The sequence below is a fragment of the Eutrigla gurnardus genome (genome assembly GCF_963514095.1).
Source record: "Eutrigla gurnardus genome assembly, chromosome: 12".
Lineage (NCBI taxonomy): Eukaryota > Metazoa > Chordata > Actinopteri > Perciformes > Triglidae > Eutrigla > Eutrigla gurnardus.
Genome location: NC_139926.1, coordinates 18,644,260 through 18,665,605, shown reverse-complemented (window position 1 = coordinate 18,665,605; position 21,346 = coordinate 18,644,260). Strand labels below are relative to the sequence as shown.

Genomic DNA, 21,346 nt, shown 5'->3' with positions numbered 1-21,346 from the left:
CCGACTGGATTTGTTGCTCCCCTGACATGTAAACCGGATCGCTCGCTCGCTGCATGGCTCTCCCCGGCAGGGATGCCATGAAAATCAGAGCAGCCGACTGAGAGACCGCTGCGCCTCGCTATCACGGACACGGCGGCGGCGGAGGAAGGAGGCGGCGGCGGCGGAGGAGGAGGAGGAGGAGGCGGCGGAGGAGGAGGAGGAGGAGGAGAGTGGCGAGCGATGGGTGCCGGTGGAAAGAGCCACATTAGGTAGCGACCTGCGAAGACACCCGAAGGAGAGCCGAACGTCTCTGTCACGGTGTAGTCGCCGCCCGGAGCTGTGTCGAGGATGGATTTCACCCTGCTCCGGAACATCATCAGCAGATACGTAAGGCCCCCCCCCCCCCCCCCAACCATCACACACACACACACACACACACACACACACACACACACACACACACACACACACACACACACAACCCCCCCCTCCCTACTGTCACAACTGTAGCTCTGTGTCTGCATGTGCATCGATCAGCAATGTTTCATACATCTGTAAATGAGCGTGAGCAGGCCATTGTGTGTGTGTGTGTGTGTGTGTGTGTGTGTGTGTGTGTGTGTGTCTGCCAGTGCCTACAGATGCAAGTGATGGCCGGGGCGAACGTGCAGAATAGAAATGAACCTGGCTGGCCCAGTTAAAGCTGCGATATGCACACACTCAACTATGTCTCTGCAGGGGAAATAAATCCCCATCAGGACCCGGGAGGCCCCGATGGGACCCTGCAGCGCTGCGTTTTTACTCTGGCTGACGCCTGATGGGATGAAGTTGAAGTCGTAGGTTGGAAGCACACTTTTAAGTCCCCCCTGTTGTAATCAGCCTGTCAGCGGGACACGTCCACGTTATACTGATGATAACAAAGTGAATTACGGTGTAACAGCATCACCGGTCGGTCTGGTCTGAACAGGTCGGTGCCGTCAGCGGTCTCTCGCTTTATCAGCCAGAGCAGGAAGCAGCTGCTTGGTGTGGATTAGAAAATAAAAGTGTCTGGTCGGGGGAGCTGACTCTGACAGGTCTCATGTTCATCAGCTCCTCTGCAGCATCGTTACCTCTGCTGTGTACCGCCTGCGACCCATCACCTGACCTTTAACAGCATCTCAGGTGCTGTGGAGATAACCAGTGTGTGTGTGTGTGTGTGTGTGTGTGTGTGTGTGTGTGTGGGCTAATGTCAGGGGAAATCAGATCCACGACCGAGGCGGTGAGGGATGGGGGTCAGTGAACACGCCCCCCTCATCTCTCACCCCGTTTCCCTCGCTCCGCCGCCTTATGAAGTAGACAAGGAATTAATCATGAATTCAGTTATCCAGATATCGATTCAGAAGCGGCAGGGACGGGTGATGTGTATCTGGTCATCCCATTACTGGCGTCGCCCTCTATTAACCCCGCCATATTCCGAACAGCTGCTCCCTTAATGAGGCTACATAAAAGAACAAACATTACATCATGCGGGGCGATTAACATGTGATAAGTAAGGCGCCCGGAGTCTCCTCTCCAGACGGGGGGAGCAGTAAACGCCCTTCAAGGTCACTGGCCCAAGTGTAGCCGGACTCAGGATATTGTTATTGTAAAAGAGAGAAAAATGAATAAAGCTTCAGCTGGGGAAGAAATATCCGTATATACTTCTGACTAAATACCTTGAGTACATCTTTGATACGCATCAGTAAGGTAAAATAATTGATAAAAGGAAAAAGAACAACTACAAATGACGTCAGGTCACCTTTTAAAACCAACCTTTATGCCATATTACGCTTGATATCGATACACGTGCTCTGATTTCTTCATGAAAGGAGGAACTTCTGATTTCCTCCGCTTTACTCCAAGTTTATAAGCCTTTAGACTTTATATCTTGTATTATCCTCCCGTTGCTGACCTGTCACATGACCAGCCAACTCTGCTTTGCCTGTTTTCCATCTTGTTTATTTACGTTGTAATCTATTTTTAAACTACAACCCTTAACGCTTGGTTGAGGATGGAATGATGAAGGCCTGGACCTGTTTCCGTGATGGTTTAGCCTGACTGTGAAGAAGCAGACGGGCGTCAATGTTTGATATTGTAAAATAGGAACTGAGATCATACAAAATTGAATGAGCAATGCATTTTTAAGGAAGCAGACAAGTTAAAAAGGTCAAATCCAGAAAAGAAGGGTTGTTTATTGTTCAGGATGCTTTGCTATTATTTGAGATAATTCCATGATTTGTCTGATTCCTTTGCATCTTAGCCGCCGGTGCATCAGCTGTGTCTGTGAAGTGATTGTAAACTTTATTAGTAGCTGCAGACAATCAGTCATCCAGCTCCATCCAGCACTTTATGATGACAATGAAATGGAACTTTCTGAAGGCGGTGCATTTTGTCCTGCTCATAAAACTGCTTTTCTTTTTTGACTCAAGAAAAATTGCAGGTGATCCAGCGTGTGCAATTTAGTAAATTGTTTTTGTGCAGAAAAATATGGTATTGTGGTGTTTTGCAGTGCGTGAAGTTTAAATTGGACATTTTGTTGCACAATAACCGAAAAACTGTTCAAGTTTTGTTGTCAAGCATAAAATAACGTCTCCCTACATGCAATAAGACATCCAGTATAAAAGCAGTGTGTGTGTTGTATGCGTTTACTGTCTCCACTCCCTTTCTCTTCGGTCTGTTTGTTGTCTGGTCATAATCATAGCGATGAGCGTGAGAACGGCGTGAGGTCGTGATCTGGATCAGAAGTAGGTCACATTAAATATACATGACAACGTGTTCTTTACCTTTTCGCCGTCACACAAACAGCCTCTTGTGATGACAGCGTTTTGATTTATGTCCCCCCGCTGCTTCCCCCTGGCTTGATCCTCCCCTCCTTCACATCTTATCTACGATGTATGACTGTTATTCTTGCCGAGACCTCTCGCGACCTCGGCAGATAAAAGGGAAGGGGGCCGACCGGGTCTCGCCTTTGATCAAACGGGTGCCGGCGGAGTCCCGGAGTGCTGAAGGGCTTTGCGGAGGGTTTCTAGCAACTTTGCAGCTCTTTCAGTCGCCTGGCTGGTGTTGAAAGGCAGAACACAACCTGCTAGATTGCCGTTTGGCACATTAGCTTCTACAAACGTTTAAGGGCAGTCTATTCCTGGCTGCCGACCCCCTCCGAGATGGGGCCCTGGCGGAGAGGCCGAGGCTGTAGGTGATTTGTGTTTTGGGGGCAAAGCTTTGCCCGCCGGCCCGAGTGTGCAGCAGAGAAAACATCCATGCATCGACGTTTGCTCATAGGAATTACATGGTGCCCCGCAGCGTGCCCTGGACACACCGGGTTCATTATAAAGACACTGTGTTGGGATGTTGTCTGCGTTAAAAGCATGACAACATGAGAAAGAGGTTGTTGTTGTTTATAGGATTCAGATTACGGCGGCGGGAGAAAAGGGGAGAAGAGAAGGAGGGCAGAGGAGAAGTAGCACAGCTGGATTAAAGACTTACGTAACAGTTGGATCACAGCAAGTCTAGTGGGAGAGGAGGCCGGGGCCACAACAGAATACAAATGTTGTCGTTTTAAAGTCGTGTTTACCCTTTGATTTTGTTGCAGGTGTTTAGTTACTTCGATCACAATGTGTTTTTCCTTAATTCTATAACCAAAATACACATTCTGGCTGCACCCGGGTAGCAATTTCTCCAAAATATTATGGCCTAATAAATAATTGTAACGGCGAGCGGCGCTTCCATCCCCCCGCGTCCCCTCTCCTCACCTCATTAGTGTTGTCCCCACTGCTGCTTTTGATGTTTCCTCTTTCATCCTGCTTTGTTGCAGAGAGAAGGATTGTCCACAGAGAATACAACCCTGAGAAGCACACAGAACATCTCGCGGATGTTGTCGGGAACCGCAACGCTTCCCTTTTTTTTATTGTATTTTCTAAAAGCCTCTATAACCTCTTGCCATATTCAGTACCGCAGCTTTAAATTGATGAGAAAGTCCCACACTTTTGATCTCCAGTCTATACTTAATGAAGCCTCCGCACGACACGAACCTCGGAGACGAAGCCCAGCCGTGTGTTGCTGTATGCTGCGTTGCTATGGCGATTAATGTCAAATGAGTAGCAGTGGAGTGCATGTCGTACATGTAGCCTCTTTCCTTTTTAGCTGATCAAAGCTCCTTTTTATTTAATTTTCTTTGCTCAGTGCCACGGCGAACGTCTCCGCTTCTATTAAAAGAAATATTGATATAATTTAATATTTGCATCCTAAATTCTTCCCAGGAAAGATTTTCTTGCCAGCCGTGCTGCTTTCTTACATTTGAACGTAGTGTAAAAAAAAAAAAATGCTTGGAAAACTTGTAAGATTGTGTTGCACCGGCGAACTGCGAATTAATTATTAGATGAAAACCTACTCAAGCTAGTTGATCTAGAACTGAAAAAATGTGTAAAGATTTTAGTAATGTGTCACTGTAAGCGATATATGTTAAATATATGTTTTGTTATGTTATATGCATGCCTCCTCATTTAAACTGGTTACATATCAGTTATCTACGTAACAGTTACACTCATCAGTCAAATCAAAGGTCTGTAGGCTAATAAAACCGCCCACGTCCTTCCTATGGGTTCTGTTTCCACAACCTCTGTCTAGTTAACATGAGTAGTTAATTTAGGAACAGCTCAATCAGAGAAATTTGATCTGTGAGTTAATGAGGGATACCTGCTCAACACGCTGCTTGCGGCGGAGGACGGACGGGACGCCACCATCTAATCAGGCCAGTTAATGGCGTGTATACTTTGGTTTTATTACACCACTGCGGTGGAAGGGAGCTACATCACGGCGCTGCCGGGGTCACGGGTTGCTTTCCCACAATGAAGATATGCACATCCACGGGAAAAAAACCCCTGAAATGCTGCTTCTGTCGGTTGAATCCAGAGTTTAAACAGTTCATCTGCTCCAAACACGAGAGGAGAAGTTGCGGCGGTGCGATTTTTATGATGTCATCAAATCCAGCCTGTCGTTGTAGATGATCGATGGTGATGTAAGACCAGCCTCTCTGCTCCGAGGCGGCTTTGCGCTGTTAATAAAGACAAAGCCTCCAGGTCCCGCAAACCAACCAGGCAGCCACTTTGTGTGATGGAGCAGTGGAGTGAAGAGGGAACAGTGGACCGGGGGTTTGATGCGGATCAGTGAGGATTAATGATCAGATAACTACAAACCAGTCTCTCTCTGTGTCTTTCTCCGAGCCTCTCCCACCGCCGGGGCGGGGCACGCCGCCGGGGCGGGACACGCCGCCGGGGCGGGACACGCCGCCGGGAGACGGAGGGAGCAACGGAGAGAGGAGTGCTGATGGAAATATGATGGACGGATTGTGGTTTTAGGAGGAAAATGTTTGAGTAGTATTAGTGGGATGAAATGGATGTGCTGTATCAGCATCATGATGTCAATAAGGATCAGTGACCAACAATTAGTCGTCACTGGTTGGTCAAAACTGTTGAATTTGCAATTTTATTGTCTATATTTTGTTTATTTCAACTCTGTATATTTGCATTATTTCCCACTGTGCATTGCAGCTGACGCACAACAATTTCCCTCAGAAACATGAATTTAAAGCCTGTCGGGATTAAGCAGCTTTTCTCTATTTTATATTTTAATTGAACAACTTTGGTTTGGTTTAGTTTGGTTTGTTGTCCTTTTTCCTCTTTTATAGACTTAATTACATATGTTGTACTACATTATTTTTTCAATTGTTATAACACAATTTCTGAAACAAGAGCCATCATTATAGAAACTCAACAGACAAACATAGACACAAAATACAAAATATACTTGAGTTTGTGGTTTCAATTGTTGTGACACAAGTACACGTTTTTGTGTAAAAATAAGGACATTCTCTAATATCAGCATAAATCACACTACAGTCACTGTCGGCTAAATCACATTATGTGAAATAATCCAAAACAATGAACTGTGTTCCACTTTAATACGCTGTAATACATTACTTGTCATTTTCAAATTGGAACGACTTGCTTTCATCAGAGGAACCTATTAGAGAAATCTATTGACAAATCACAGAGATCCGTTGTCATTTTTCACAACGACCAGTCCAGAGCTGGATGAGTATTAACGGGATCGTTGTAGCTGTCTAACACGATGTTAGGCCGGATTATTTCATCCACGTTTGAGGAACAAGAGAGTTTTGCTTTGAGCCCGGCGAACGTCACACTCTAGATTGTGTGCCTTTTGGATTGATCCATTATAACTAACATCTCAGCAGTTAAAGCTTCTATTTTAGTCTTTGTTTGTCTGTTGTTTCCTCCTTTCATCCCTGGTCTCCAGCTCCTCGCTCTACGTGTTTTTGTGCTTCCATTTCCTTCTCGCCGTACCTCTCTGGGTCACGTTGCCCCCCCTGATGTTTTGAAGGGGTCTGAAGTTGGCTGACACCGTCGACTCGGCTCCACGTCTATTTTTATCCTTCTGCAGAGCAGCTGTTGGTCACTGTGGATAAGTTTAGATCGGTGACTCTGAGGTTGGAAAAGTTATATTCGCCCTCGTAGCTAAAACGTAATGATGTGAGTTTTAAACCAACTTTTTTTTTTTTTAAAACGTTGTGTATTTGAACCCACAAGGTTACCACGGAGACAATAAAAGATTTGGTCATTGGCAGCGATCAGCTGCATCTCTGCCAAAGCGTTGAGGACATTTTAAGCGGTGAAGCGCTTGTTCCAGAACTTTTTGCTAATGGTCAACACTTCTGCTTTGAGCTGTGTCAGCCGGGCGGCGTTGCCAAAGGCCGCGCTCACGCCGCACTCACCCCGCGCCGCCCACCGCGGCCGAAGCATCAGGAGCCACGCAGGAAGCCAGATGGAAACAAACAGCTGAATGCCACGCTCTCTTGACTTTAGCTGTTTTTTTTTTCTTGGAGAGCTCTCTTTCCACAATAATGTTTGATGAAGGACACCTTGGGAAAAAATACGTGCTGTGCTAAACTCCCAGAATGCACTGTTGGTCCCCGGGGAGCTGTTTAGATGTAATATAGATGAGAGATGGACTGAGATGGAGGTTTGGCATCCGTACGATCCACCGTGCTTTCGACTGTAGTAAAAACGGACAGTGAAGTTTGGGGTCTGTGTCGAGGAGTAACGGCTGACTGCAGGGAGGTCCGGCAGGAAGAGGGGAAAAGATAAATGACACATTCACACTCTTGTGACTCAGAGCCAAACGCACACTCATCCTCCAGTCGGCCCGGTCGCGTCTCTGAGCTTATTTGTGAAAAGAGACCGAAGTCTTGTGTAACGTTCTGTTTCTCGACTGCACTGTTTGATCCTCATAATTCATTCATTTGAACTCTATTTGGTTGTTAACAACTGTGATTACTAAATTTATCTCCATTTAATCATAGTTAAAACAACAACAAAAAAGATATTTTCCCATCATGAAATCTTCATAGCGCTCGTTTTGTTTGACCAACAGTCCAAAACTGAAAGATAATCAGTTTGCAATGATTTAAAATGGGAGAAAAGCAGCACATTGTTGTATCTCAGAAGCTTAAACTAGTGAATCTTTGGCATTTTTGATGTTGACGATCAAGGAATCAATTAATGGACTCATTAATGGACGCATTTTTTGGTGCCGAGAACAAAAAAAACGAAATTACAGATTCAGTCAATTTGGCTGAAAATGAAAAAAAAAGATACTTTTCAGATCCTTAATTGAATTCTAAATGAGAGCTGGAATCATTCTGTCGGTTGTAGAGAGATTTTGGCGTGATTGCACGGTGTTTGTGAAGGCGGACGTTTTATCGGTGTTATTATATTCCATAATGATTGTAGTTTGTATGTAAGCACATTCCCGAGGCTGAACAGTGGGATTTAACTCTTTGTCCCCACCTGTGTTGCTATTTATAACCGTACGTCTCTCTGTCTCCGTCAGTGTGTGGGGGAGGAGATCTGGGTGGACAGTCGGACGGTGTACATCGGACATAAAGAACCTCCTCCGGGAGCTGAGGCCTACATCCCTCAGCGTTACCCCGACAACCGCATCGTCTCCTCCAAGGTGAGCCAGCCCCCCCTCCAAGTCGGAGCCATGACACTGTTCATCATCGCGCTGTTCTTTTTGTTTTTGGTATTTGGACAACCATGTAATCTCTCTAGTGGCTGTGTTTTTAAGGATGACACATCTCACTTCGCCTGTATTCGTCACCGTTTCTCTCGCCCGAGGGCCGGGATGATAAATGTGCGCGGTTGTTTCCCCCTTTTCCGTTGTTCTATGTGCCCGACAGTATAATCCTGCTGTCGCTCTGTCCCACAGTACACCTTCTGGAACTTCATACCCAAGAATCTGTTCGAGCAGTTCAGAAGAATCGCTAACTTCTACTTCTTGGTCATATTTCTGGTCCAGGTGAGATTTTTGATGAATACAATAAAGTGACAATGTCTTTGTTAAATATGAAAACGTAACAGTGAAGCTCTAAGGGAATACTCTCCTGGCTGTGCATTTGTTAAAACAAAACTAACAAACAATGAATTTCTGGTTCCATTTTGTGCTTTGCTTTCTTCTTCTTCTTTTTTTTCTTTTTTTTTTTAAAAACCTACACCGGCCTAGTTTTAGTTAAAGTGCATGGCTTGCCATCAAGTTATTTTCAGGGCAGCTGGAGAGGTTTGACAGCTGAACTCAGAGGTAAACTCAAAAACATAGATCAGATTGCTGATGATTGTCCAAAAATCCGTATTCTTCAGTATTTTGAAGCTGGTTTAAAATGTGCGCGGCGCAAATCTGCATGTGGATTATTCAAAGTTAGAGTGTTTTATTGGTTAATGCATCTGTGGATCCAGAAAACCAGGTGAAAACATTGTAACACTGCAGATAATTTAGCTTTGACTTGGAACGTTAATGTCAATCAAACCAAAATTCATGGCAGTTCATCGTAGATTTGGATGCACTTTAGAAGTCAATAAGTTTAATTAACCATCGTTTCTGATAGGATTAAAATGCATGAACCTCGGAAACATAAGAAAATATTTTGGGTTTTTATTACCACCATAATTTGAACGTGTTTCATCATATTATCCTGATATAATGAGTGCTGTGCTGCTCATTGTCTGTCAGATACGTTTCAAAGAGACGCAGCTTGTTCCTTCAGCTACTATATTTCACCAAATGTTGAATAAACATGCAAAGACAAAGTCATCATAAAGGAGGAGGATTACGATAATGTATGCAGTCGCCTCAGTGGACCAGAATGCAACAGGGCTGCTGTATGTTTTACCAGTAGGATGTGAAATACCACACCCTCTTAATGGGACACACTGGGCTCGGCACACAGCAGCCGTGTTTGGGCTCCTCTTTCTTTGCTACATCCACATAGCCTATGTACTGTCGAGGAAGCATAAAAAAACATCCCAGACTGGAGTGCAGATGGAGGAAATCAAACAAGATTTGATTACTTGGATACTTTTAACGTTGCCAGATTGGTGCTTGATTCCTTATTACAGAAGCTTTTCCCTGCTGCACTTCCTTACTCAGCGTTGCATTACTTGGCATCCTCTCCCTTCTCCTTTCTGTTGTCCCTTCCCCCTTCGCCCCCCCTCCCCCCTGCACCTTCCTCCCACTCTTCCTCTCCCTCGCAGCTTATCATCGACACCCCCACCAGCCCAGTCACCAGCGGCCTGCCCCTCTTCTTCGTCATCACTGTCACCGCAATAAAACAGGTAGGACTCACACAAACGTGCTCACATCCGGGAAATATTGGCCACAATGATCCTCACACACACACACTCCACCAATCGTTGGCTCTATTATCTGTATATACACATTCCTCTCTCGGCGAGAGGACATGCCATTGAATATGTCTGGTGATGTGAGAAATATGATAATGAATGGTCTCCTCTGTTAATCACTCTCACTGACGATCCCATGCCCCTGGGAGATGCATCCTCTCCGCCGGTGCTGAGGGATGGGGGGGGGGGGGGGGGCTGCTATCAGTGATAGATAGAGCTGTTCTGGCTAAGGGAGCCGGAGCTTTACTGGCACATAAATCTAAAACATGACATGTTGGTTTGAAATCCAGGAAACGGGCTACTAAGCTCAGGGAGCACAATGCTAATTAATTACAGCGTATGACTTTCACCCTTGATATCTCGTACTCTGGCCCAGCACAATAATCTATATTCTCTGTTTCCCCCCCCCTGCCAACAAACACATTGGCCTCCTTTTTCCCCTTCTACTCTTGTTCTCCATCCTCCCCCCCCCCCTTCTCTCTCAGGGCTACGAGGACTGGCTCAGACACAAGGCTGACTGCTCTATAAATGAGTGTCCGGTGGACGTGGTGCAGCAGGGGAAGGTGGCGAGGACACAGAGTCACAAGCTACGGGTAAGAATGGCCTCATTAGAGCGGTGCAGCACCTGAGGCCACAAAGCAACACTACGGCACAGTGCTGCATAGCTCACTTCTTCTATAGCTGTCTCGCTGTCACGCTCCCCCTTCTCCTTCCCTCTCTCTCTCTCACTTATTTCCTTCCTCTTGGCTCTCTTGTCTTCCCCACCAATTAACCGCAGTAGAGGAACAATTACAGTGTCTCCTGGTGCAGCGTGCAGCAGTCCCTTGGCTGATGTATTTCATGAGTTGTGATATTCCCGTCATCTGCCTGTGATGCTCTTTTATGTCACTCTGATGCAACAGCAGTTCACTCTTTGGTATCGTGTCTCCGTTTTTACTTTTATTATATTAAAACACATTTTCAGTCACTATTTATGACCGTCATGTATTTGGCAATAACACTCAATGTAGTTTATGTTGCTACTTATGGACATTCCCACGTTGAATTCAAACTCACAAGCGATTTCATGCAATCGTGAGGTAATTAATAACACAACAGGGTTTAAATGTTTCGTCATCTTTATTAAAAGAACGTGAGGCGAGGAATTCCTCTGAGGTGACGTTTTGTCTCCAAACCAACACACAAGCTGCTCTTCTTCCGTTGCATCGCTGACAAACAGCTGCTCTGGGCTTGTTTGTTACCACGAAGGGTCACATGTCACTATTGACACGCACGTTTACCACTATTGACCCATGACATGCAAATATGCGTGTCTGCCTCTCAATACTGACAGACTTCTCTACCCGGTCTGTGTCAGACCAAAGCAAACTGATGAGACTACTGAAAATAAAAGTCATACAAATACATAATGTTGAAATAATCTCCTAAAACAGCTGGACTGTAAACGTTACTCAAACAGCAGTACATATTTTACTTGGGACTATATTTAGCGACAGCAGGGTAGTGTACAGTATGTGGCGCCCTCTCAAAATAAACTTAATGCATCATATATATATATAGTTTGTTGTAATGAATGAATGAATACCCAGTGCAGCTGTGTGGTTCATTTATGTGTGAGACTTTGGACCACGATGGCGGTCTATGGCACAGAAGAACAATCACACGGTTGCTATCGCTAATTAATTCATGTAGTTACTAAATAATTGTCGTCTTTATTGCCAGTTTTCCGTCATCGTTTGGGTTTAAAAAAGATCTAAATTGCTTTGTACGTGGTGTGGCGGGGGGAAAAAAGGTATTTCAAAGTCGTACATTTAATTTGGTGAACACTGCAGAAACCCTGAATCTACAATGGAGATGAATAATTCCAACAGTGTTACTATTTCGGGATCGCAAGTACTCAGCACAATTCGGCGGCAGGAATGTTAACGGCACAAGAGAGCGGAGTCAGTAAGACACCCATTAATATTGTTTTTTTTACTTCTTCTTCCTGGTGGCGGATGTGAGGGCGGAGATTTCTTCACTGAGCTGGCATATTACACTGCAGATATGTATCTCATATCATCCCCAGAATGAAAGCGGAGGTGTCAGACGACATGATGCGAGTGTCTAGCCCGGCGCCTCCTATGTAGATACAGATACAGTACATCTCCGTCTTGTTGCCCCATTGTGTCGCATATAATTGGTGCACCTACACCTCATTTCTGTCGGAGACTTTGAGGGCCGTCGTGGAACGAGGCTTCAGTAACAGCTGCCCAGCCTTAAAGGTCACAGAGTCGTGTGGCTTGTGTTGCCATAGCAATCGTTTTCACTGGACGCCATTGGTCGAGAAAGACATTTAACATTGGAAAACGGAAATGATCATGTCGTCTTGTTCCGTCTTCGTATCCATACCGAGGTTTCTCACCGCCGTAGATTAAAAGGAGAGGATTAGAGTATGAATTGGGAGCAGGAATAATGATGAATATATTAATCATGCAAAATCAGAGAGCGCGTGTGTGTCATGTGCATGGTCACCGTGGAGATGGGATTTATCAGAGCTTAAGCTGCTCCGCTCGCATAATCCGTTATGCAACTTCTCAATCCTTTCGGGTAAAAAAAAAAAATGGTTAAGGATGAGCAGACGATTCCCCGCAGGTCTGTGTGTCGTTTATTTATGTTTACGTGGAGCTTTCGTCTAAATACTTATTCTTGATGTGGGTGTGTGTCCCGCTCCCGTCAGGTGGGAGACATCGTCGTGGTGAGGGAGGACGAGACTTTCCCCTGTGACCTCATCCTGCTCTCCTCCAGCCGCCATGATGGGACCTGCTACGTCACCACTGCCAGCCTGGACGGGGAGTCCAGTCACAAGGTGCCAGCACTCGTGCATGGGTTTGATTCAATATATTTGAACTTACGTTACCATATTAGATCCCAAAACAGCAACGCTTCATGATTAAAAAAACAAATCAGCTAATTTTAAATCCTTTTAAAGTAAATTTGATGCTTTTACTTGATTTAAAAAAAAACTGGATATCTTTAGTTTTAAAACAAGTCATTTGAAGACATCGCTAAACGAGCTGTGATGCATTTTTCAATCAGCAGATGGATCAATAATGCAGATTATTGTTAGCTTTAGCCCTGGACTTATCAATCAACACATGACCACATGACAAACAAACGCATAATGATGTCAGTGACGCTCCGTCACACGCGGCGTTTCCCATTTTCACTTCCTCTCTGATGTTCACTGGCTTCACTCACACGACCGTACGCATTGCTGAGCACACACACACACACACACACACACACAGTGTATGCTAGAGTGCTTCACCCACTCTCCTCACGCGTGCCCCCGGGTGATGTGCTCGCCGTCCCAGCATGCCGTGCTCCTCTGCTGACCGAGGTGCGGGCAGGTCTGTAACGGCTCACCTCCCTGCCTCGCCCACTCATGGAGAAAGTCCGCTGGAAGCCCGGCCGAGGAGTCAAACGAACCCTGCTCTCATTAGTGGCTGCGGGTGACATTTTCCTCTGTTGTCTTCTTCCTCCTCCTCCTCCCCGCCTTCCTCCACCTTTCTGTGTCAGACCTATTATGCTGTACAAGATACCATGGCCTTTAGAACGGAGCAGGAGGTGGATTCGCTACATGCCACTATTGAATGTGAACAACCACAGCCTGACCTCTACAAGTGAGTGTGACACGGGTTCACTGATGCATCTTCGCACATCATCCACAACCTCTTAGGAGCAGCTTTCCTAATCGTTGCTGCATGTTTTTATTTCGCTGTGACTCTTTTGCAGATTTGTGGGACGCATCAATATTTACAAGGACAACGAAGAGCCTGTGGCGAGGTGAGTGTACTTTAAATTGTTGGGGGATTTATTTTTTACTCTTGGGTAAAGTTTGCATGCCAACTCTTTTTCTCAATTAATCAAAAGTCTTTAATGGTTTTTTCTGAGAAACAGCTAAGGATTCTGTTTTATTCTTGCAGACCTCTTGGGGCTGAGAACTTGCTCCTTAGAGGAGCCACACTGAAGAACACACAACATATTTATGGTATTCACACGCATGTTTAATGTCTCTTGAAGGTTTTAAGTTAGAGGAAAGGCTGACGTTGTTATTGTCTTCTCTCCCGTCAGCTGTTGCAGTCTACACCGGCATGGAGACTAAGATGGCGCTCAATTACCAGTCTAAATCTCAGAAACGCTCCGCTGTAGAAAAGTATGATCAGCTGCAACTGCATGATTCAATGGGGTTGGTTCATTTCCCGTTTCCTCCTCCTGACCTGACCTTTACCCTGTCTCTCCGCAGGTCAATGAACGCCTTCCTCGTAGTGTATCTGTGCATCCTGATCAGCAAAGCAGTGATCAACACCGTTCTGAAGTACGCTTGGCAGTGGTCTCCAGACCGGGACGAGCCCTGGTACAATCACAGGACTGAGAACGAGCGCCAGCGCCACGTGGTCCGTCCGTCGAACCTCTCACTTAAATCACCTCGGTCTCCCAAATCTCATTTTTCCCCCGAAAACTTCACAGATGTCGTCTTCCTTCCTTCTTCCAGGTGATCCGGGCGTTCACCGACTTCCTGGCCTTCATGGTCCTGTTTAATTACATCATCCCGGTGTCCATGTACGTGACGGTGGAGATGCAGAAATTCCTCGGCTCTTATTTCATCACCTGGGACGAGGACATGTTTGACGAAGAGCTGGGAGAAGGAGCTCAGGTCAACACCTCGGACCTGAACGAAGAGCTGGGACAGGTACGCACACACACACACGCACACACACACACACACACACTCACACACACACAGATTTGCATATAGTTTCTGCATTTAAACTATTTGCAGACGTGCCCTTACTCCCCCTTGTCTCTTGCTTCCCTCCCAGGTGGAATACGTGTTTACTGATAAGACGGGCACTCTCACTGAGAACAACATGGAGTTTATTGAATGCTGCGTCGATGGGAACGTCTACATCCCGCACGCCATCTGCAACGGCCAAATCCTCAGTGCTGCCTCCAGTATAGACATGATCGACTCCTCGCCAGGAGGATACAGGAGAGTAAGTCAATCTCTGCCAAAGAGTAGAGCAGGAGACGAGAGTAAAGACAACTCTTAATATATTTTTGTCTGAAATATGAGACAGCCACACTCGCGGATTAACTAGCATGTCACATTTCAGACAATTAAAGTAATCGTCTCTGAATCTTTATATAATCAAAAGTGTATTTGGTGATAAACACAGCAGGGCCACTGGCTGCATATCCAGTTTGTGAAAACTTTGACATTTTCCCTATAAGCCATCAGTGTTTGCTGTGACTTACACGGGAGCAGAAGCCCTGTGGTACGCAGAAAAATGATGAGCCTCGCATTTCTGGCAGTGGAAACGGTGATTTGTTTCTAAGTAATAGAAGAAAAATTGTGTCGTCAGCATGAGCAGCAGAAGCCACCACAAATGACCAGAGAGAGAGAGAAGAGCACTACCTGCCAAAAAGTGCAGAACTAAAGATATTTATGGCTATTGCTCTGTAATTCAGGGAAATGTAGTTAAAAAGTACCACAGATATGACTAAATATCACTGAAGATGTCCATAAAATAGCAGGGAACTTCAGGATTACTATTACAATATGACTGTATGTATATATGTACGTGTAATATGTGTATTGCATGGCTTTGTGTCTGCAGGAACACGAGGATCTGTTTTTCCGGGCGCTCTGTCTGTGTCACACGGTGCAGGTGAAGGAGGAGGAGACGGTGGACGGCATCAAGAGGGGCATCCACCAGGGCAGGCCCACCTCCTTCTACATCTCCTCCTCGCCGGATGAGGTGGCGTTGGTGGAGGGAATGAAGAGGTACACACACCAAAACACACAGTTTGCACACAAAAATAACAGGGCAGTGTCTGTTTTTGTTGTGTCGGCTCTCTTCAACTCGATAAAAACGCCATAAAAGACTTCATAAGTACCCTTCCGCTTTGTTTTTAGTTGTTTACGTGGCCTTCGACACATGTGAGACCCGCGGTCCAAGTCACAGTTTGTTGCCGCTAGTATTGCTTTCACAGATACGAAGCGCCGTAGTAAGTGTATGTGTGAGCCGTGCTCAGGTTGCAGCTAAATGCAGCTTTCACAGTGTGGTACAAGTGAGATAAACTGCATAGTGTATATAGATACTCAGACTTTAATGACTCCTCTGTCTCTCTCTCTGGTTGCCAGGCTGGGTTACACGTATCTGAGACTGAAAGACAACTACATGGAGATCCTCAACAAAGACGATGAGATTGAAAGGTTGGTGTGTTGAAGCTCTGTTGTGGTTCCGCGGCGGGAGATCAGATGGGAGCGCTCCGGCTGACGGAGCTGTGGTCATACATCGGCTGCTCGGAGGGGAAGTCGCACTCGGCTTGTGTTACATTACATTACGTTAGTGGAAACAGAGGGTTTGTGTTTAGAAGTCGCTCGATCGGATCAAAATGCTCCAGCTGATCTGGAAGAATGGAAGGCAGCAAGATTCCATTAGAGAGCGCTCATGGAAAGTGTCTTTATGTTTTTGATCCGTGGGAAGTGGCTCATGTAGCCCACCCTCCCTCGCCGCCCATCACTCTGCAGTGGCCTGTCAATAGTGAGCTATTTTAAGGACACAGGGGAGCTGGAGAGAGGGGGGGGAGCAGATGTGAAGACTTTGCAGGGAATGGAAATGCAAAAGGTCCTATTCTCACACCTGCTGTTTTTCACCATTAATAGGGAATCTGAATCTACCAGACCACCTTAAGGTGCTCTTAATTCAGATCTCACAACTCTAAAATATTTTCAGGCTCACTTCGTTTGAATAACAGTTTATTCGTGGTTCATGTACAATTCTCAGAACTAGAAACAGAAAAGGACAAATAAGTAATTGACTTCCTTTTGAAATTACAGGATACATTTCCAAAAAGTAAACGTCACAGTACTGTTGAGTAATGAAGGCGTCTCTTTTGCCCTTTTTGCTTTCCTGTTTTTGATATTCCCTTCTTGTTCACATCAACACATCAAAGACAGACAGATGCATCCACAGAACATGGAGTGGGTACTACAAAGACCACATGGGCCACTTGGGGGGAAAAAAAGCACAATATGCAATTAAAACTGAAGTGGAACCAATTTTACATCATTGGCAAGACTTTAAGTTAAGAAAAAAAGAAGCTCTTTCATGCAGAGTCTCTCCTTCAGATTTGAGCTACTCCACGTCCTGAACTTTGACTCCGTCAGGAGGAGGATGAGTGTCATCGTCAAGTCAAGCTCGGGTAAGAAGTGCTCATCGCTACGTTCATACATTTTATGAATCCATGATCAGACACCGGCTTCGTCTTGCAGTTTGTTTAAAATGTGTGTGTGTGTGTGTGTGTGTGTGTGTGTGGGATGTCAGGGGAGTACCTGCTGTTTTGTAAGGGGGCCGACATGTCCATTTTCCCTCGCGTCGTGTCCGGGAAGTTGGAGCAGGTGAAAGCGCGGGTGGAACAGAACGCTATAGTAAGTGTGCAGCCTGACAGATATATGAGGTGATTTGACGCGTACATTATTCATGTGTCCTCATGCGGTCTCTCTCCTTCACGTTCGTCACACTAGGAGGGGCTGCGTACTCTGTGTGTGGCTTATCGAAGGCTATCGGAGTGTGAATACCAGGAGGCGTGTCACCACCTGAACGAAGCCAAGCTGGCCCTGCAGGACAGGGAGCAGAGGCTGGCGCAGGCCTATGACATCATCGAGAGGGACTTTGTGCTTCTGGGCGCTACGGCAGTGGAGGACAGGTTGGTCGCCACGGAGAGAGAGAGAGGAAATATTTAAAAACAGCAGCAGCGGGAGGACAGAGGGGATGATTAATGAGTCATGACGCCGTCTTGTAAGTATTGTAATGACTCATGAGGGCAAAAAAAAGATGAAGTCCTCGCTCCGGTCGGTGACTCACCATCGTTCCTGCTGTGTTTCCTTTTTTCTCCAGTTTATTTCTGCTCTGTTTAAGCATTTCAGCTTTTTACGTTGTAGTTGTACCTGACTGATCGATCAGCCGGCCGACAGTTTGACGGCCTTGTAGATAAGCCGGTGATGGGTAGGGACAGGGGGCGGTCACGTATCGATAAGTTATCGCCCGTTGGTCATTGATTGATTGAAGTTTTTGATGGATGCTTTTAACTTTCTCCCCACCGGAGGCTGAAACGCTTATCGACTTATTAATGCGCAGGCTCCAGGAGAAAGCCGCGGACACCATCGAGTCGCTGCACAAGGCCGGGATGAAGGTTTGGGTCCTGACGGGGGACAAGATGGAGACGGCGGCGGCTACCTGCTACGCCAGCAAGCTGTTCCGTCGCACCACCCAGATCCTGGAGCTGACCAAGAAGCGCACAGAAGAGCAGAGTCTGCACGATGTTCTGTTTGAACTCAATAGGACGGTTCTCAGACAGCGCTCTATTTCTGGGTATGACATCTGTTTATCTGTAGAGCTCTATACAGAATTACATTTGCACTTAACACGTCAAATAAGTAGAATATCATGACTGACGGCTGATCTATAAATGGCTGTCTGCAGGTTGTCAGTCGACTGCCTCGACTTCGGTCTGATCATCGACGGGGCCACTCTGTCTGCAGTGCTGAAGCCCAACCAGGACGTCGCCGGTTCCGGCAACTACAAAGAGATCTTTCTAGAGATCTGTCGCAACTGCAGCGCCGTGCTCTGCTGTCGCATGGCGCCGCTGCAGAAAGCACAGGTGAGAGACCTTCACTTTCACAAACGCACTCCAGGCAACGTTCCTCAATGACAAACATGGTAGTGACTGAAGTTTTGGCTTTGTTGTTTTTCGGCAGATTGTGAAGCTAATTAAAGCTTCCAAGGAGCACCCCATAACCCTCGCCATCGGCGATGGGGCCAACGATGTCAGCATGATCCTGGAAGCTCATGTGGGCATTGGTGAGCACATTTCACCACCGTAATAAGTGGCTTTTATATATGAAAAGGCACAGCTTCTGTTAAAACTCAAGACTTCTGGAGCCTATAAGCAGTTTTGGCAAGAATAAGTAAACTTTTATTTTAAAAGGCATTTGAACAGAAACCCCCTCTTAAATATATATTATATAAAAAACACTACATTAAAATTGTAGTGTTTAAATTAAAAAACATATAAATTACGCTTATACCTCCAGTTTGAGTTAATAAAACACATATGCACTAGATTTCCATTTGACTATCTGCCAACACATACATATATTTGTGATAATCCAGTTTTGGCTCACCGACATAATAGTGAATATGTCGGGCTCCTGTCTTTATATATAGAAAACCGCCTTCTTGCGTTGCACTCATCCGCTGCGTTACATTCAAGATTTTATGTAACCGCCCTTGTTTTTTTCCCCCTCAAGGCATCATGGGTAAAGAGGGCCGACAAGCGGCGAGGAACAGTGACTATGCCATTCCCAAGTTCAAACACCTGAAGAAGATGCTCCTGGTTCACGGCCACTACTATTACATCCGTATCGCTGAACTTGTTCAGTACTTCTTCTACAAGGTACAAGACGAATGCCTCTCACACGTTCTAATCACTTTATCCTAATTCCCAGTGAAACACTGAGTTACAAAAGAACCAGATTTTGCAGCGACTCCCGACAGATTACTGGATTCATGAATCCCTGGTGCAACATTCTCTCCTGGATTCATGGCCACGATGAGCAGTGTGGGCGGCTTCCACAGCAGGCAGGTGCCCTGCCAACTGATTCATTTTTTTTTTTCCATCTTGGCAGGCCGGCTCTTTGCGGCCCACTCAGCGGGCTTACAGCACACAATCTCTGCATAAACAGAAATGTGTAGATAGTAGCATTTTTGTTGGATTCTTCACGTCCCAAGCTCATCACTTTGTCTTGTTTTTCCTCTCCTCTTAAATCTTTCCAGAATGTATGCTTCATCTTCCCTCAGTTCCTGTACCAGTTCTTCTGTGGATTCTCTCAGCAGGTAAGTGCTTTATACTGTGTTAGGACTCCAATCCTCACAGTGCCATGCATTAAACTAGCTTTGTGTAGTAATTAATGCTTTGTTAAGGCTTACTTTTAAAGCTGCATTAACTAGTGTTGAACCTGCAGAGAAGCAACACCCCTACTCTGCGGTTCCTCTCAGCTCTACTGAGCATTTTCACCTCTTTTTAAATGAATTTGGCCCACAAACTCCCTCCTCATCAATCTTGTTTCCAGCTCTAATAAGCCCCCTTCACTGTACTCGCCCAGCACCAAATGGCTGAGTTAGCAACTAGATGGTCACGGAGCAGAACATCATCTCACAGATGAAGGACCAGCTGTTTTTCACAGGAGTTGGTGGAGGCCAAGACGGAGCTAAAAGGAGCCAAAATGAAAGCTAGTGTTGCCTGCTGCATTTCTGATTGCAACATGTTGACCACACGTGGCCATTTCATGCCGTCTGCTTTGCCTTTGTCCCACTGCAGCCTCTGTACGACACCGCTTATTTGACGTTGTACAACATCAGCTTCACCTCGCTCCCCATCCTCCTGTACAGCCTGGTTGAGCAGCACGTCACCATGGAGACGCTCAAGAGGGACCCCTCCTTGTACAGGTCAGCGCAGTTCAGCTGAAAAAAATAACAATTTGTACCTTTTCCCAGGACTTTTATGGTACAATGCTTAACTGTTTCTATCATGTTTTTATTTTTTAGGGACATAGCGAAGAACTCGCTCCTCCGCTGGCCCGTCTTCCTGTATTGGACATGCTTGGGTGTGTTTGATGCTGTTATCTTCTTCTTTGGTGCCTACTTCCTGTTTGACAACACCACCTTCACCAGCAATGGCCAGGTGAGCCTCTGTCTCTACGTCAACGGAGGCGGTGAGATCTGTCATTTCATGGGACAAGCAGAAATAAATCAGTTTGTGGGGTGTTGGAGATGTAATGTAGGGGAATGGAAAGAGAATAATGGACACAAAGTTAGCGCTTCCTTTTGCGAACACTCATCCATCTCCATTGGATTCTCATGAAAGAGGAGTGTTACAGGATGACTCGGTGGTCATGTTTGTGTTGTTATGGGTCTGTAACAGTAAGGTTTCTGTGCCGGCCCCCCCTATAGGCCAGCAACATCGGATCTCCATTCATATCGACAACGCAATAGCATCTTTCTCTGTATTGTTAATTTGTATCATGTCAACTGTTTTTGATTGCCTTTGGTCCTGTTTTTTAAGTTGAAACATCCTGATATTCATTTTGCCCTTTGTCCTGATTCCTTTCTCTTTTCTTCCCCCTCCTTCTTTCTGCTTCCTCTCTCTTTATTTTGCTCCTCTTCTTCTACTTCTTCTCGTTCTTCTTCTTCTTCTTCCTCCTCAGCTTATGACCACCAACACACAGATGGTAAGCCTGTCTCCCTCCCTGTCAGCTCTCTCTGTCTTTCACGCTTTTTTAGTTCCTGTCGTACCGTTTAAGCTTTCAGTTTGACCGTTTCATCCAGTTTCATCCCTTCTCACTTCACATCATCCATGCACTTTCATTTGAATGTGTAGTTCTCCAGTGCTCCATTATTCCTCTAATCTCTGTAAAGCCCTGAATCCCACACAGCACCTGATCTTAATGACTCCACTGACATAGTAGAAACCCTAGATGCTCCCCCACA

At 45.8% G+C, this 21,346-nt stretch overlaps 1 protein-coding gene across 4 annotated transcripts in view; it reads left to right on the top strand.

The window, feature by feature from the left end:
• Positions 1-218: 218 nt before the first annotated feature.
• The window catches only part of LOC311021677 (phospholipid-transporting ATPase IH-like), a 28,571-nt gene continuing 7,443 nt past the window's right edge, over positions 219-21,346 (top strand). For all 4 annotated transcript variants that reach the window (XM_084022389.1, XM_084022387.1, XM_084022386.1 and 1 more), the window contains exons 1-26: positions 219-366; positions 7,900-8,022; positions 8,278-8,367; positions 9,597-9,677; positions 10,232-10,339; positions 12,466-12,594; positions 13,308-13,411; positions 13,524-13,574; positions 13,715-13,779; positions 13,863-13,944; positions 14,035-14,185; positions 14,284-14,481; positions 14,612-14,785; positions 15,410-15,576; positions 15,937-16,008; positions 16,927-17,000; positions 17,123-17,226; positions 17,323-17,504; positions 17,936-18,169; positions 18,281-18,458; positions 18,556-18,658; positions 19,108-19,253; positions 19,634-19,693; positions 20,178-20,305; positions 20,405-20,540; positions 21,064-21,087. In XM_084022389.1, coding sequence (XP_083878515.1) covers positions 328-366; positions 7,900-8,022; positions 8,278-8,367; positions 9,597-9,677; positions 10,232-10,339; positions 12,466-12,594; positions 13,308-13,411; positions 13,524-13,574; positions 13,715-13,779; positions 13,863-13,944; positions 14,035-14,185; positions 14,284-14,481; positions 14,612-14,785; positions 15,410-15,576; positions 15,937-16,008; positions 16,927-17,000; positions 17,123-17,226; positions 17,323-17,504; positions 17,936-18,169; positions 18,281-18,458; positions 18,556-18,658; positions 19,108-19,253; positions 19,634-19,693; positions 20,178-20,305; positions 20,405-20,540; positions 21,064-21,087 — 3,003 coding nt within the window. In that variant the 5' untranslated portion in view covers positions 219-327. The remainder of the gene's footprint in view (positions 367-7,899; positions 8,023-8,277; positions 8,368-9,596; positions 9,678-10,231; positions 10,340-12,465; positions 12,595-13,307; positions 13,412-13,523; positions 13,575-13,714; positions 13,780-13,862; positions 13,945-14,034; positions 14,186-14,283; positions 14,482-14,611; positions 14,786-15,409; positions 15,577-15,936; positions 16,009-16,926; positions 17,001-17,122; positions 17,227-17,322; positions 17,505-17,935; positions 18,170-18,280; positions 18,459-18,555; positions 18,659-19,107; positions 19,254-19,633; positions 19,694-20,177; positions 20,306-20,404; positions 20,541-21,063; positions 21,088-21,346) is intronic.